Source organism: Ceratotherium simum, chromosome 18 (assembly GCF_057802395.1).
Source record: "Ceratotherium simum simum isolate JZ-2026a chromosome 18, ASM5780239v1, whole genome shotgun sequence".
NCBI classification, from domain to species: Eukaryota; Metazoa; Chordata; class Mammalia; order Perissodactyla; family Rhinocerotidae; genus Ceratotherium; species Ceratotherium simum.
In genome coordinates this window covers 56,871,599-56,886,823 of record NC_141917.1, presented here as the reverse complement: position 1 = coordinate 56,886,823, position 15,225 = coordinate 56,871,599, and the positions used below count along the sequence as shown (strand labels likewise).

Genomic DNA, 15,225 nt, shown 5'->3' with positions numbered 1-15,225 from the left:
TGGTGGCGCAGGCTCCTGAGCCTCCTTGCCCTGCAGAGCCGTGCCCTGGTCGGCGCCTCACGGAGGAAGCCATGCGAGAGCGACTTCGAGACCATCAAACTCATTAGCAACGGGGCCTATGGGTGAGTCCTGGGGTCCCCACAGACCCATTTCTCAGGTGCCCATGGGGATGGCTGAGTCCCCGGCAGCCCCTGAGTGTGCAGACAGGGAAACTGAGGCCTGCAGAGGGAAGTGGGCTTCTCTGGGATCCAGGCCCTTACCTGCTGCAGGCAGAGGGCTCTCGGGATGTGTAGGCTGAAGATGACCACACGGTGGCAGTAGTGGGCAGCGAGCAGTATTTGAGCTCCACTTTGACAGGTTTGCGTGGGGGTGGGAGAGGGGAGTCCCTCAGGGCATAAGACCAGCCAGAGGGGCCTGGAGAGGGGGCTCATGAGTCCAGGCACTCAGCGGCGGGGGGGGGGGGGCGGCTGTGGGTCAGGGGGTCTGGGGCCCAGGACTTACCTTGTCTATGGCTGGGAGATGTTCGGTGCAGTCTCACCGGCTGTGCAGAGGCAGCAGGCTCCAAAGGGCTGAGAATCTGCTTATTTGGGCTGTCTTTAAAGCAATTTGAGTTTGGTGCCAGTGGGCTTTGAGCTAACTGGTCCCAGTCTGCAGTGAGGAACTAAACAACTTAGGGGCCATCTTTGGCTCATTTGATTGACACCAGGGAGGGTGGCTTAAACCCGTGGCGTGCTGCTTTGGGAGAAGGTGTCCCAGGTGTGGGGTGCAGCACAGGCAAAGGCCAGGCGGGGCGGGTTCTGGGCCCAGGTTAGGTCCCAGTGCCTGCTGGGGCCTGGATCTCAGGCCTCAGCGAACCCGGCCCCCCAGGGCTGTCTACCTGGTGCGGCACCGGGAGACCCGGCAGCGCTTCGCCATCAAGAAGATCAACAAGCAGAACCTGATGCTGCGCAACCAGATCCAGCAGGTCTTCGTGGAGCGCGACATCCTCACCTTCGCCGAGAACCCCTTTGTGGTCAGCATGTTCTGCTCCTTCGAGACCCGGCGCCACCTGTGCATGGTCATGGAGTATGTGGAAGGTGCGGTCACGGGGGCTCACGTGCCTCCAGCGACGGGAGCTCACCCCCGACGGGGGAGAAAGTCCCTCCTTTGACCAAGCTGGGGACTGCTCTGTCCTCCATGGGGCCCCACCTTGCCGTGGGGGACCCACAGTCTGTGGTGGGGGGCCCAGCCTTGGGAGGTTGGGGCTTGGGGAGCCCAAAGAGGAGGGTAAGGGTGGTACCCTGTGGGGTAGGGGAAGGGTGGCCATCCTAGACAGGGGGACTGATGGGCAGAGGCTGGAAGCTGGAAGTCAGAGCAGGGACGGGAGGGAGATTGGGCTGTGGAGGCCAGGGTGGTTGGTGGCCGGGTAAGGAGTCACAGGATGGGGTTTGCAGCTCAGGAGAGAGCCCAGCCTTCGGGTCAGGGCAGAGAGGTGCCGTTACAGAGGGGCTGCCAGGCAAGGAGAGGGAGCGTGCACTTAGAATGCACCAGCTGTGTACAGGGGAAGGGCTGCATTTACAGAGCTGCTGCCTTGCCCGGTTCCCCACCCCAACTCAGGACAGACTGGGGACACTTTGCAGCAGGTGGGGGAGGGTGCGAAGGCATTGGGCACGGCTGCAGAGGGCGCCCGCGGCCTCTCTGAGCGTCTTCGCCTCCGCAGGCGGCGACTGTGCCACGCTCCTGAAGAACATGGGCCCGCTGCCCGTGGACATGGCCCGCATGTACTTCGCCGAGACAGTGCTGGCGCTCGAGTACCTGCACAACTACGGCATCGTGCACCGGGACCTCAAGCCTGACAAGTGAGCCCGCGTGAGGCTTCCGCGGGGAGGTGGGGGGTGGGCCCAGAGGGGGGGTGGGGCCAGGGTGCTGCAGGGGCGGGGCTTGGACAGCGCAGGGGCGGGCCCAGGGGTGGGGGCGGGGCCGGGCTGCGCAGGAGCCCCGCCTGTCTGCATTCAGCTGGCGTGGGTGGGGCCGCTGCTGGCAGGAAGGCAGGGAACATGCGCGTGTTGAGCACTTGGTGTGTACAGAGGAGTGTGGGTACTTAATACGCATCTCCTGTATGCAGGGGAAGGACAGTGCACTTCTGAAGGTGGTGCCAGGCAAAGAGAAAGAATGTGCGCTTAGGATGCACAAACTGCTCGGGGAAGGGGACTGCACCCTCACAGAGCTGCTGCCACCCGAGGGCAGAGAGCATGCTCTTATGAGGCACCAGCTATATGCGGGACCTTGTATGTGAAGAAAGGGATTGCATGTCTTGAGCATCTGCTATGTATTAGTGTGGGCAAGAAAGAAAGAGAACGTGTTTATTGAAAGCCTTGGGATGTTTATTTTATTCTAGCATCTGGTAAGCACCTACTGCATGCCAAATCCTCTGTGGGTGACTGGGAGACACAAGTGTAACTGTGAATAATTTCTTAATGCTTTGTAACCCCTACATAATAGTCAAAGCACTGTATCCTGCATTTATTGAGCACCCTGCTGTGTACAGAGGAAAGGGCTGCCCGTATATTGAGTGTCCCCTGGATACGAGGCAAGAACCACACGTTTCCCAGATACTTGCAGTGTGGAAGTGTAAACATAGGCATTAAGAGCTCTGCATGTTTTCAGGGCATCTTGTAGTTTGGGAGTAGCTTAAAAAAACAAAGCAAATGTGTATTTGGCACCTGCTGTATACCTGAGCCTGTGCTGGCACTCTGAGGAGCCCACATGAGATTATGACTAACTCTTGGCACACTGATGATTCTCTGGGGTTTAGAAAGCATATTTTTTAGCTGGCATGTATTTATTAGGCACCAGCTGTGTATAAGGTGATCAGAGCAACAGTTACGAGGCGATGACTATGTGCCAGACCCAGAACACATCAGCGGTCTTTTGATAAAGTTTTTATTTTGAGGTCAGCATGCACTGAGCTCCTACTGTGTGCCAGGTGCAGGGCAGGTATCTCCCCCCTTCCTCAGATGGAGATACTTGCCATGTGGAGGTATAAACATGAGCATTGATAGCCCTGCAGGTTTTCAGAGCACCTTGTAGTTTGCAAGGGGTTTAGAAAACAAGCAAGTGTGTATTTGGTGCCTGCTGTATACCTGGGCCTGTGCTTGACACTCTAAGGATTGTGCCCATCAAGCCTCTGTGGGATCATCCTGGGGTGGGGTGGGTCCTCCCAGTGTCTTAGGTCAAACCCCAAGGCAAGACCTGCCCCTCCCAAGCTCAGGACCCTCATCTGCAAGACGGGGCAGGAAGCTGGCCCACCCCAAAGGTGAGGGAGGGAGAGGCGCACACAGTAGGTGCTCGAGAAAAGTAGTTTTTCCTTTTCATTTTGGAAAATTTCAAATACACCAGAAGTTGAGAGAAGGTGCGTTAGTTTGCTAGGGCAGCATAACCCAGTACCGTAGACCAGGTGGCTTATATGGCTCTGGAGGCCAGAGAGCCAAGGTCAAGGTGTCAGCAGGGCTGCGCTCCCTCAGGGTGCCCGGGAAGGGCCTCCTCCAGGCCCCTCGTGGCTTCTGGTCGTTCCTTGGCTGTGGCCGTGTCATCTGATCCTTGCACGGCCTTCCCCCTGTGCGCATCTGTGTCCAGATCTCCCCTTTCTATGAGGACACCAGTCACATTGGGTCAGGGCCCCCACCCCGTCTGACCTCAGCTAATTACACGGGCAGTGACCCTGTCTCCAGTAAGGTCACATTCGTAGTTCCTGGGGTTTAGGACTACAGCGTGTGAATTTGGGGTACACAGTTCAGCCCTGAACAGAAGAGTGCAGTGCCCCACGCCCATGCTCGGATTCCACAGCCGCCAATGTGGCTGAGCCACAGCTCGGCCAGTCCTATTTCCTCCGTGTCCCCTTGGTCCCCCCCACCCCAAATTGATGATTTGAAGTAAATCCCAGGCATTGTATCATTTCATTTGTAAGAAGGAAAACATTTTTGGATAGCAGATATAGTCATTGTTCAAGAAATGACCGTTTTTTATGTGGGGGCATGCCGTAGGAACTCAAAACCCTTGGCTGTCTTGACATCCGAGGCCCCAGGCCTGCCACAGAGCCCAGATGTTCAAGGTTCTAGCCGCATCTGGGAGCTGCACCGAAGGTTTCTGTCTGCAGCTGGTATACACAGCGGTTATTGAAGAAATGTCCCTTATTTTTAAAAAACAGTAAATGCACATAACAGGTGCACAGAATTATTTCTTTATAGAGTCGAGGTACACAGTAGGTGCCAAATAAATGGCTCATCAGACAACTTGGATGTACACAGTGAGTTCTCTAGAACTCTATTTTTCAGTGGCAGATGTACCCATCCATCAGGTGCCTGAAAATGTGACTTGATAAAGACGGTGTGGATGATTCTGTCGCTTAACAAGACGTTTATATGCTGGAGCTCGTGGGAGACGGAACAGTGGCGTCCATGGTGGGCGTGCAAGTTTAAAAATGGCGCACTCCTGAGGGGCATAGGAATATTTCTGTACACAGCAGGTGTTCGAGACATGTTTATTTTTCAACAAGGGAGGTAAACAGTAGGTGTTTGCAAAGTGTTTAGTTTGTCAAAACAATGGACGTGTGTGCAAAAATCTACCGTAGATCCCCCAGCAGGTGTTCAGGAGATGTTTTAACACACAATGGGGAGATGCTGTGATTCCAGCAAATTTATTTTTGCACAGCGGAGTATACAATAGGTGCTCACTAGCAACACCATATGCACCCAGTAGGCGCACAGAGATGTTTGCCAAATTCGCAGTACTGCCCAAGACCGGCTGGTTGTTTCTGGGACGCGGATGTGCACAGGAGGCGCTCTCTGATCCGCTTGGCGGCCGCCCTGGCGGGGCCTGCGGCCTCGGGTGGAGCCAGGCTCTGGGGCGGTGGGAGTGGCCGGCGCCGCGGGCCGTCGCTGAGCGCACCACCCGCCTGCCCGCAGCCTGCTCATTACCTCGCTCGGCCACATCAAGCTGACTGACTTCGGCTTGTCCAAGATCGGGCTCATGAGCATGGCCACCAACCTTTACGAGGGCCACATCGAGAAGGACACTCGGGAGTTTGTGGACAAGCAGGTGTGTGGACGGGCGGGGTGCGGGCCGCCCCCCTCTGTCTGCAGCCCGAGCCCCAGGACACGGGGAGACTGCAGCAGAGGGGGAGGATGGACTGCCCCCGCCGCTCGCGCCCCTCGTCCTGGCTGGGAGCTGGCCTCAGTTTCCCTCTTCCACCTGCCCAGGTGTGCGGGACGCCTGAGTACATTGCCCCCGAGGTAATCTTCCGCCAGGGCTACGGGAAGCCGGTGGACTGGTGGGCCATGGGCGTCGTCCTCTACGAGTTCCTGGTGGGCTGCGTGCCTTTCTTCGGAGATACCCCCGAGGAACTCTTTGGCCAGGTGGCCAGTGGTGCGTTCCCCCTCCTAGCCCCAGGTCCGAGTCTCGACCCCACTGGGCTCTGGGCAGCCATCCCCCTACCTGTGTGGATTGGGCACCTGCGATGTGCCGGGCCCTGGCTGGGCACCAGGGACACGGGCAAGGGCAGGACGGACAGCAGGGAAGATAAGTAAGCAAATTATAGAAGAATCAGAGGCCAGAAATGCCAGGGAGGAACGGGAGCAGGAAGTGGGCAGGGGCCGGGCAGGGGTGTATTGAACAGTGAGTCACGGAGGCCTCACTGAAGCCACGTGTGACCAAAGACCTGAGGGAGCGAGAGGGAGCCACGGAGATAGAAGAGGGGAAGGTGCTCTGGGCAGAGCGAAGGCTGTGAGGTAGGACCAGGCCTGGTGTGTTGATGGCTTGGAGCGCAGTGAGCGAGCGGAGGTGGCGGGAGGTGCTATGAAGGGCTGTCCCCAACCCGTCACTCCCTCCCCTTGTTTTAGATGAGATCATGTGGCCAGAGGGGGATGAGGCCCTTCCAGCTGATGCCCAGGACCTTATCACCAGGCTGCTCCGACAGAGCCCACTGGACCGTCTGGGCACTGGTATGTAGGTGTAGGTGTGGGTGGGGCCCAGGTTGGGGGGATGGGGGCTGAGGTAAACTAAAGTTCTACCTGGGAGGCTGCTTGGAGGAGGGGGACTTGGAGCTGGGGTTTTGAAGGATGCATAGGAGTTCACCAGGAACTAGCACAAGATCTTGAAGGCATAGCAGGTAGCTGAGTCTGGTACAGACAGGGGCCACTGAGGCTGAGTGAGTATATGAGCCTGCAAGGATGGTAGGGGCTGTGTCCTAACATCCTCAAAGGCCCAACCCAGTAGATCCTACTGTCCCAGTTTTCCTAGCCACCTAGAGAGTGGTTAAGGGACCGTTTGAAACTCACACAGCCACCTGTCATTCAGCCACTGTGGGTCTTGTTCATAATGAAGCTTCACCACAGGAGGGGACTGTGCGGGCTGAGGTTGGGGACCAGGACCCCCTCACACTGTCGCCTCTGCTCCCTGGAGTCGAGACACATGGGAAAGACGGGAAGGAAGCCCTCCCGAGGCTCTGGTTTTCTCGGGGTGGTGGGGCCGCAGGATCCAGCAGGGGCAGAGCAGGGCCGGGGTCGAGCCCCAGCGCGGCTCCTCTCCAGGCTCCTAAAGGGCATTGGCCGGGTGTTGGCTCACATTGGCCGGGGGGGGACAGGGTCAGCAGGGGGACCATGTGCTCAGCGGGCACGTCCGCAGGTGGCACCCACGAGGTGAAGCAGCACCCCTTCTTCTGGACGCTCGACTGGGCGGGGCTTCTGCGACACAAGGCCGAGTTCGTGCCGCAGCTCGAAGCCGAGGACGACACCAGCTACTTTGACAGTGCGTGGGGGTCCAGGGCGGGCTCTGCTGTCTCACAGCGCCCTGGGGCGGGGAGGGGCTCTGCCAGCGCCTCCTGCCAAGCTTTGCGCCACGCCTGGGCCTGGAGCTTCCGCCTGCCGGAGCTTCCTGAGCACCTGGGGCGTGTCTGCGGCAGCCCCCTCAGGCCTGTCGGGATTTCCCGTGTGTCTGGGTTCATGAGGCCACAGCACTCCCTCGGGTTATCCAAGGGGAAAACCAAGGCACTGAGTGTGGCAGGCCCTTGCCTGGGGTCCCCCGGCAGCTGCAGCCTTCTGAGTGTCTGTCCCCGACCAGGCATGGAGTCCTGTCTGTCACACAGGACAGGGGGCCTGGCACTGTGGGTGGGCTCAGACAAGTCTCCCTCTCCCATTTTGGGGCTCCAGCCAAACATAGAATAAATGCCTTTGGTTTCCAGCACCACCTCCAGAATTTGTTATATGATCTTGGGCATGTCAGAGGTCCTCTCTGAGCATCTGTTTCCTCTTCTGTAAATTGAGAAACAAACTTTATATTCGAGGTGCACAGTTTTACCTAATTCTGAGTGACCTATCTCAAGGGTAAGGAAGCTGAGGCTCAGAGATGAGAATTCCCACCCATGGTGCCACAGCTTTTGGGGACACAGCTTGGATTTGTTTGCCGATACTCTGCTATCCAAGCCTCCTGTGGTCCCTAAACACACCAGGCATGGTTTCACCTCAATGCCTTTGCCCTGACAGTGTCTCCCCGCCTGGGACGCCCTCCCCACGTCACCCTACAGCCCTCGTGGCTACCTCCTGGCATCAGGTGGGCTGTACACGCCCTTCCCTCCCACAGCGCGCTCGGAGCGTTACTGCCACCTGGGCTCGGAGGACGACGAGACCAACGACGAGGAGTCGTCTGCAGAGATCCCTCAGTTCTCGTCCTGCTCCCACCGGTTCAGCAAGGTGGGCCCAGCCCTAGACGTGGCTAGCGCTCAGGAAACACTGCAAGGTGTTTGGGTTTTGGCCATTTTAAAATGTATGATTCAGTGGCATGTAGCACATTCACAATGTGCAACCGTTACCTCCATCTAGTTCTGGAACATTCCATCACCCCAAAAGGAGACCCCAGCCCCATGAGCAGTCACTTCCCCTCCCCCTCCCCCAGCCCCTGACAACATTCATCTGCTCCCTGTATCTGGGTTTGCCTGTTTTGGGCATTTCATATAAGTGGGATCACACACCGTGTGGCCCTTTGTGCCTGGCTTCTCTCGCTCAGCACAGTGTTTCCGAGGTTCGTCCACGTTGTGGCGTGAGAGCTTCCTCCCTTCCTATGGCCAAATGCTATTCTGTCGTGCGGCTGGACCACGTTGTGTTTATCCTTCATCAGTTGACGGGCGTCTGGGCTGTGTCCACTTGTGGGTGGGTGTGGCCAGTGCTGCTGTGCTGGGTGTCATTCGATAGCCTCATAGGCTTAATTTAAGTTTCTTCCTTTGTTTATAATTTGATTAAAATCCTGTGGCACTGCTTGTGGGCCTGGGCCCCAGGCAGGATGTCCTGGTCGTTGGCTGTGGCCCTCTTGGTAGCCGGGCCCCTCTGAGCCTCAGTGTCTTCCTCTGCGCGGTGGGCTCACCGTCTGCCGTCTTTAGGGCTGTGCTGAGTAGGGTTGTGAGGAAGCATCTCCCAGGGAAGCATCAGGCACGAAGGAATCGCTTAGCTAAGCCGGCTCCTCCCCATGAGCATGGCTGCCTGCTCCGTTGTTGTTACTGTTATTTTGTACTGCTTCCCAGGTCTACAGCAGCTCTGAGTTCCTGGCCGCCCAGCCCACCCCAACCTTCACCGAACGGAGCTTCAGTGAGGACCGGGAGGAAGGCTGGGAGCGCAGCAGTGAGGGGGAGTACGGCCGCCGGCTAAGCACTGATGTCCGGTAGGTGGGCTGGAGAGTATAAGCAGATCCAGCTTCCAAGCCTGCTGGGAGATGGAGCCACAAAATCTGACATTGGAAGGAGCTTCCCAGTGGCCCAGTGGAAAAGGGTCACACATATTGGCCAGCTTGTCAGACCCCTGCCAGCCTGGCCCTATCATCACTCGCTTTGACTTTGCGTTCCTAAGCATGCCGAATGTAAAGCAGCTGTGCACCGTCTCACTGCTAGGCTTTTGCGTGCACTGTTCCCAACGCCCAGAATACCCTTTGCTAACAAACTCCTGTTCATCCTTCAAAGTCCAGACCGAACAGAAATAATCAATGTCTGCTAGAGGATGGGCATTGGAAACTAGGTTTTAAAAGATGAATAGTTCTCCAGGCAGACGCAGAGGACGGAGCAGGCAGGGAGAACTCACCCTGTATTCACAAATTGCCTCTGACTGTAGGCTGAGAGTGAAGACGTGGCCACTAGGAGTGACTGGGTATCCTGGGGTGAGGGCGCCTGGGAGGTGTGACTCCTCCTCTTCCCTGCTGCAGGCTGAGGTCCTGGACGTCCTCCGGGTCCTCCTGCCACTCATCCCTGTCCCAGCATGAGCGGGGCCCCAGCCCGTCTCTCCTGAGCACCATCAGCCTAGACACCATGCCCAAGTTTGCCTTCTCGTCAGAGGATGAGGGGGCCGGCCCAGCCTCTGTGGGCCCCAAGAAGCCCATCTTCGTTCTGGGGGAGCCTGACCCGCCCCCGGCAGCCACCCCGGTGACACCCAAGCCCTCAAGCCTTTCTGGTAGGTGGGGTCCAGGGTGGGAGGGCTAGTGTTGTGGAAAGTTTCCTAGGGGAGGGACTATTTGAGATGGGTTTTGAAGGATGAGCAGGAGTTCTCCAGAGAGAACACTCACTTGTCTAACAAAGGCTTTAAGATAGGAGAGGCCAGGGCTCCAGTGAGGCTTCAGGCCTTAGGTTGGTCCCCAAGGAGCTGTCAGTCTAGGGGTGATACCACCAGCTTCATTGGGTTGGGATGGGACTGGAGCGAGGGATGGGCTGGGGAGCTCCAGGAGAGGGAGCTAGGGGTCTGAGTACGGTGAGGGGAAGGCTTCCTGGAGGAGGGGCCTTGAAGAGTGGAGCTTTCCAGGGCAAGCAGTCAGGAAGGGTGTGCAGGAAGGGGGAACTGCCTGAGCGATGGCCAGGAGGCTGGACTGTGTGCCTGCCGATCAGGGAGGAGGGGGCTTTGCCCCCTGAGGGCAGAGGAGCCCCGTGATGCGATGGGGGGCAGGCTGGCCCCTAACCTGTGAGGGGTCCCTCACCCCCCCCCCAGCTGACACAGCCGCCCTCAGCCACGCGCGCCTACGAAGCAACAGCACTGGCGCCCGGCACTCCACACCTCGGGCCCTGGATGCCGCCCGGGGCCGCCGCCTGGGGGGCCTGAGAGACCCAGCCCCCGAGAAGAGCAGGGCTGCCCCCGGCGGGGGCCGCGTGCCCAAGTCGGCCTCGGTGTCTGCCCTGTCGCTCATCATCACGGCAGGTAGCGCCCCGGCCCAGCCTGGTCTTCGCTGGTCTTCCACGTCCCTTTAACCGGGGCGGGGGGCTGGAGGGGCTCCTTCCGGGCGATGTCGGGCTGAGCCCTGGAGAGGGGAAGGAGCTGGACCCAGGCCGGGCTGTGGCTGGCATCCCGGGTAGAGGGCACTGTGTGTGCAAAGGCCGGCGGGGGTGCGGGCTTGGGGCATCGGAGCACAGCGGCCAGAGCATCAGTGTGGCGGGTGGGAAGGTGCCCTGACTGCTCCCCGATCCTCGTCCCTGCAGATGACGGCAGCGGCGGCCCCCTCAGGAGCCCCCTGTCCCCACGCTCGCTCTCCTCGAACCCCTCGTCCCGAGACTCCTCTCCAAGCCGAGACCCGTCCCCCGTGTGTGGCAGCCTGCGGCCCCCCGTCGTCATCCACAGCTCGGGCAAGAAGTACGGCTTCAGCCTGCGGGCCATCCGCGTCTACATGGGCGACAGCGACGTCTACACGGTGCACCACGTCGTCTGGGTGAGTGGCCTCGGGGTGGGTGGCACCACCAAAACTGGTGTGAGGCCGGCTCCGCCTTGGCAGGGCGCTTGCTTCTCTTCTGGAGCCGAATTTCCTGGTCTTGGGAGGCGAGTGCGCGCTCCCACGCGTGAGGCTTTGGGTTCCGGGGGGCGCCGGTGCCCTTGGGTCTTTGCGTCCCTGTCAGTTATAGGAGGGGGTGGGGCGAGAGGGACAGGGACCCTGGTGGGCACATGGTGGCTGTGTTGCCTCCTCTCCCCTGCCCAGGGACCGTCCCCTCCCCACTGGTCACTCTCTGAATAGCCCCCAAGGTCAGGGAAACTGAGGCAGCGTGGGAGGCAGCAGCTGGCTGGGAGCCCACCACTGACCCCCCCCACCCCCCCAGAGCGTGGAGGAGGGCAGCCCGGCCCAGGAGGCAGGCCTGCGAGCTGGAGACCTCATCACCCACATCAACGGGGAGTCGGTCCTGGGGCTGGTGCACATGGACGTTGTCGAGCTGCTACTGAAGGTCAGACCCCGTGGCCCCCACCGTCCATCCTCGGGGCTCCTGCGGAGGGCGTGCATCCTTCTTCAGCCCCTACACCACTCTCAGAGCCCCTCCTCCAGGAAGCCTTCCCTGCCCACTGGGGACCCCCACTCCTGCCCTCCCCCTGCCCCCGACCCTGTGGGCTCAGGGTATCTGAGCCATCTGTGCCTCCTTCAGACCTGGGGTGCTTGAGGGCTGAGGCCTGGGGATGGGACAGTGGGCACAGGCCGGGAGGAGGCCCTGGTTGGGCAGCTCCGGGGACTGGGGGGTGGGAGGGTGGGTGGGTGGCTCGCTGGCTGGACGGACAGACGGTGGATGTGTATCTTTGGCCCAATGAGTGACGGACCCTTAGGGGACAAGTGGGCAGATGGGGTCTGGGCGCTGACGGGCGGGTGGGCGGGATCTCAGTGGATGGGAGGCCCACAGGCGGCCCCTCGCCCTCCCTCCTGCAGAGCAGCCACAAGGTCTCCCTCCGCACCACGGCCCTGGAGGACACCTCCATCCAGGTGGGCCCCGCCCGGAAGGACGTGGCCAAGGCCCGCATGGTGCGCAGGAGCAAGCGGAGCCGCCGGCGGGAGACCCAGGACCGGTGAGCCGCGAGCGGCACGGGGGCTCTGAGGGGGCCCGCAGCACACCCCAGTGCCCAGGCACTGCAGCCGGTTCTGAAGCATCCGGGTTTCTCGCCGCCAGGCGAAAGTCGCTCTTCAAGAAGATCTCAAAACAGTCGTCTGTGCTGCACACCAGCCGCAGCTTCTCCTCCGGTCTCCACCACTCCCTGTCGTCCAGCGAGAGCCTCCCGGGCTCGCCCACCCACAGCCTCTCCCCCAGCCCGACCACGCCCTGCCGCAGCCCAGCTCCCGAGCCCCCGGCAGGTGGGTGCACCAGGGGCCACCCTGGGAGGAAGGGCCCTCGGGGATGTGGTTGTCCTGTGAGCCAGCGAGCAGAGTGTAGAGGATGGAATAACATGAGATAGGACACCTGGAGTCTAAGAGGTGGCCTGCGGTGCCAGGTGTGGAGGTAGGGAAAGGTGTGCCCGGTGGAGGGAACATCATGAGCTAAGGAGTCTAGACAGGAGGAGTGTGAAAGCAGCGGGGAGGGCTGGGGCCGGGGCCTTGGGCGATGGGTCAGGCTGAAGAGCTGGGCTTAAGTTGGGGGCAGTGGGGAGCCATGGAGGATATGTGAGCAGAGCAAGGAAGGACTCTCTGGAGCAGGAGAGGATGGTGACTTGGCCCAGCCCTGAGGGCTTCCAGTCTGAGACACAGCCAGACAGATAGCCCCAGCCCTACTGGATTAGCGTCAGGCTAGAGGGAGGGACAGGCTGGGGCAATCCAGAGGGGAGGCCGGGAAGGCCTCCTGGAGAAGGACCGCAGAGCCACTCCTCCAGGAAGCCCACTCTGCCCCTGGGGACTCCTAGCTCCCTCTGGCCCACTCTGACCTCATGGGGCTGGGGGTATCTGTGCCATCTTTGCCTTCCTCGGACCAGGTATCCTCTGGGGCTGAGGCCTAGGGGTGGGGAGGTGGGCACAGGCAAGGAGGCAGGACCCTTGTTGGACAGCTCCTGGGACCAGTGGGTGGACTGCTCATTGGATGGACGGACCGTGGACAGGTGTCTTTGCCCCAGTGAGTGGTGGGTCATCAGGTGAGAAGTGGGTGAATGGAAGCTAGGACCTTGATGGATGAGTAGGAGTTCACCAGATCTAAGCCAAGGCAATACCCTGTGCAAACAGCGGATGCAGAAGAACCAGGCACGGTGGGTGGCCGCAGGGAACAACGCAGGCTTTGGCAGGTGGGCTCGGTCCCAGCGCCTGTCTCTAGTCAGGGCGTGTTGAGGCCAGTGGCCCTGACCCTCACCTGTCACCCACAGACACCGCCTCCCCACCCAGTGCATCCCCAAGCTCCAGCAGCCCTGCCTCTCCGGCTGCCACTGGCCACACCCGCCCCAGCTCCCTGCATGGCCTGGCCGCCAAGCTCGGGCCACCCCGCCCCAAGACTGGCCGCCGCAAGTCCACCAGCAGTATCCCACCCTCCCCGCTGGCCTGCCCACCTGGACCCGCGCCCCCGCCCCGCTCACCCTCGCCACTGCCGGGTCACCCATCTGCGCCCACCTGGTCTCCACGGTTGCGCCGCGGCCAGTCTGCTGACAAGCTGAGTGCGGGCGAGCGGCTGGAAGGGGAGCCAGGGCGCCGCAGCCGCGGGCCGGACTCGGAGCTGGTGGTCATGCGGCGGCTGCACCTGTCCGAGCGCCGAGACTCCTTCAAGAAGCAAGAGGCCGTGCAGGAGGTGAGCTTCGACGAGCCACCAGAGGAGACCGCTGGGCCAGCCGCCTCGGTGCCGCAGATTGCTGTAGAGGGCGCCGAGGCCGTGCTGGGAGCCCTTGGACCCACCGGGGAGGACTAAGCCCTCCCACCTGGCCCCCCCCCAGCCTGGCAGTCGTGCGTTTTTTGTGCAATGTCTTTTCCGTAAAGTGACACCAGGTTGAGCCACCAGCCTCTGACACCTGGCCGGTGAGAGGCCATCTCTGTCCCCACTGGAGGGGACAGCGCCTCCCTTTGTTCTGGTGCCAACCGGGCGGTCGGTGAAGGAGTGGGGGACGGGGTTGTCCTTGTAAATAGCAGCAAATCCCTGCGACTAATTTATTACTTTTTATAAGCGAGAGCCAGACAGAGCTGCTGGGTGAAGGCGGCCGCCTGGGTCCTGCCCTTGCACCTGGGACCCCGTGTGCAGACCCTGCCCCCTGGGCTGAGAAGGAAGCACTTTGAACAAGTCATGTGTATTCGTGTGTTCTGGTTTTTCTGTACTTTTTACAGTTTGTGTTACTTGATCCCATCCCTGACCCAAGACCCACTGATTTGAGTGGATGTAGCCCAGCTCACTTGTCCTGGCTCAGTTTGGATATGACTTGGAGCATCTGTAAACAGTTCCCCTCCACCGTAAAACAGTAATCCCGATGACGGGCTGGATTCTGAAGGCTACTTCCCACCGTCATAGCCTCCATCCCTAGGCCAGTCTTGCTAGAGTCTGCCTCAAGTCCTGCAGGCTTCAGCCTGGAGGAGGCGGTGTGGGAACTAGGGCTTTGATGGATGAGTAGGAGTTCACCAGATGTAGGCAGAGGGGTCACCCACTCCACAGGGGAACACTGATGCCCCAGGAGGCACAGGCCTTGAAGGACACTAGCAGGGCCGGGGAAGAAGGTGCACCTTGGACAAGATTTCGTGTGTCCGATGCACACCCAGGTGAGCCCTTGACCATGATGTGTCCGAAACGCCCCCAGGAGTTTCCGTCGTTTTGGAGCCTCCCCGGGATGAAATTCGAGTAAGAAAACCCAGCTGGGGGCAGGGGGGCCCGAGCTTGAATCCTGGCTTCACTGTGTGGCTCTGGGGAAATAGCGTCCCCACTTTGTGCCTCAGTTTCCTTGTGTTTCCAGAACTAATCCCAGTGAGTGCTTGTGAAGAGCTCCTGTGTGCCAAGCGCTTCTGCTCACGGCTGCTCCCCCACCAGCCTGGAGACAGCAGGAGCTGTCCCCATCCCCGCCTACAGACAGACAACAGAGGCCTGGCAAGGGCAGAGACATGTCCCACGGTCACCTGGCAAGAGTCGTGCAGCCAGGCCCGTCGTGGGCATTGTCGTCAGGGGAGCGGGATGGAGAGTCTGCTGTCAGGCGGAGCTGACTCCAGCCCGAGCTATCTCCCCGTGATGCTGGGTGGCCACTGGGCATCTCAGAGCCTCCACCTCTCCATTTGGAGGTGGCTGGCAAGATCGCCGTGCCCCACGTGGGAGGGCACCTTCCAGGCACTGCAGACCTCCTGGAGACCCGTGCCCAGCACTGCCCAGTGTTGGAGCTAGACCAAGGCTGTGCATGACTTGCTCCCTCCTTCCACCCTGGAGCTGACAGTGAATAAAAGCCCACATTTACAAAGAGGAGGTGCATGTCTGGATTTGTGAAGGGCTAAGAGAGGGATAAAGGAAGAGTGTGGTGGGGGCAGGGTGAAAACAGACAC

The 15,225-nt window shown here is 60.2% G+C and overlaps 1 protein-coding gene across 23 annotated transcripts in view; it reads left to right on the top strand.

Annotated features, from left to right (window-relative positions):
- The window catches only part of MAST3 (microtubule associated serine/threonine kinase 3), a 35,635-nt gene extending 20,492 nt beyond the window's left edge, over positions 1 to 15,143 (top strand). For 18 of the 23 annotated variants that reach the window (XM_087443543.1, XM_087443542.1, XM_014781731.2 and 15 more), the window contains 16 exons: positions 37 to 122; positions 868 to 1,076; positions 1,700 to 1,838; positions 4,944 to 5,076; positions 5,238 to 5,403; positions 5,877 to 5,978; positions 6,661 to 6,783; positions 7,615 to 7,724; positions 8,549 to 8,685; positions 9,220 to 9,464; positions 9,993 to 10,199; positions 10,478 to 10,704; positions 11,087 to 11,209; positions 11,680 to 11,816; positions 11,918 to 12,099; positions 13,092 to 15,143. In XM_087443543.1, coding sequence (XP_087299669.1) covers positions 37 to 122; positions 868 to 1,076; positions 1,700 to 1,838; positions 4,944 to 5,076; positions 5,238 to 5,403; positions 5,877 to 5,978; positions 6,661 to 6,783; positions 7,615 to 7,724; positions 8,549 to 8,685; positions 9,220 to 9,464; positions 9,993 to 10,199; positions 10,478 to 10,704; positions 11,087 to 11,209; positions 11,680 to 11,816; positions 11,918 to 12,099; positions 13,092 to 13,624 — 2,859 coding nt within the window. In that variant the 3' untranslated portion in view covers positions 13,625 to 15,143. The remainder of the gene's footprint in view (positions 1 to 36; positions 123 to 867; positions 1,077 to 1,699; positions 1,839 to 4,943; positions 5,077 to 5,237; positions 5,404 to 5,876; positions 5,979 to 6,660; positions 6,784 to 7,614; positions 7,725 to 8,548; positions 8,686 to 9,219; positions 9,465 to 9,992; positions 10,200 to 10,477; positions 10,705 to 11,086; positions 11,210 to 11,679; positions 11,817 to 11,917; positions 12,100 to 13,091) is intronic. The other 5 variants (XR_015555137.1, XR_015555136.1, XM_087443535.1 and 2 more) reach the window with 5 other exon arrangements.
- The last annotated feature ends 82 nt before the right edge of the window (positions 15,144 to 15,225 follow it).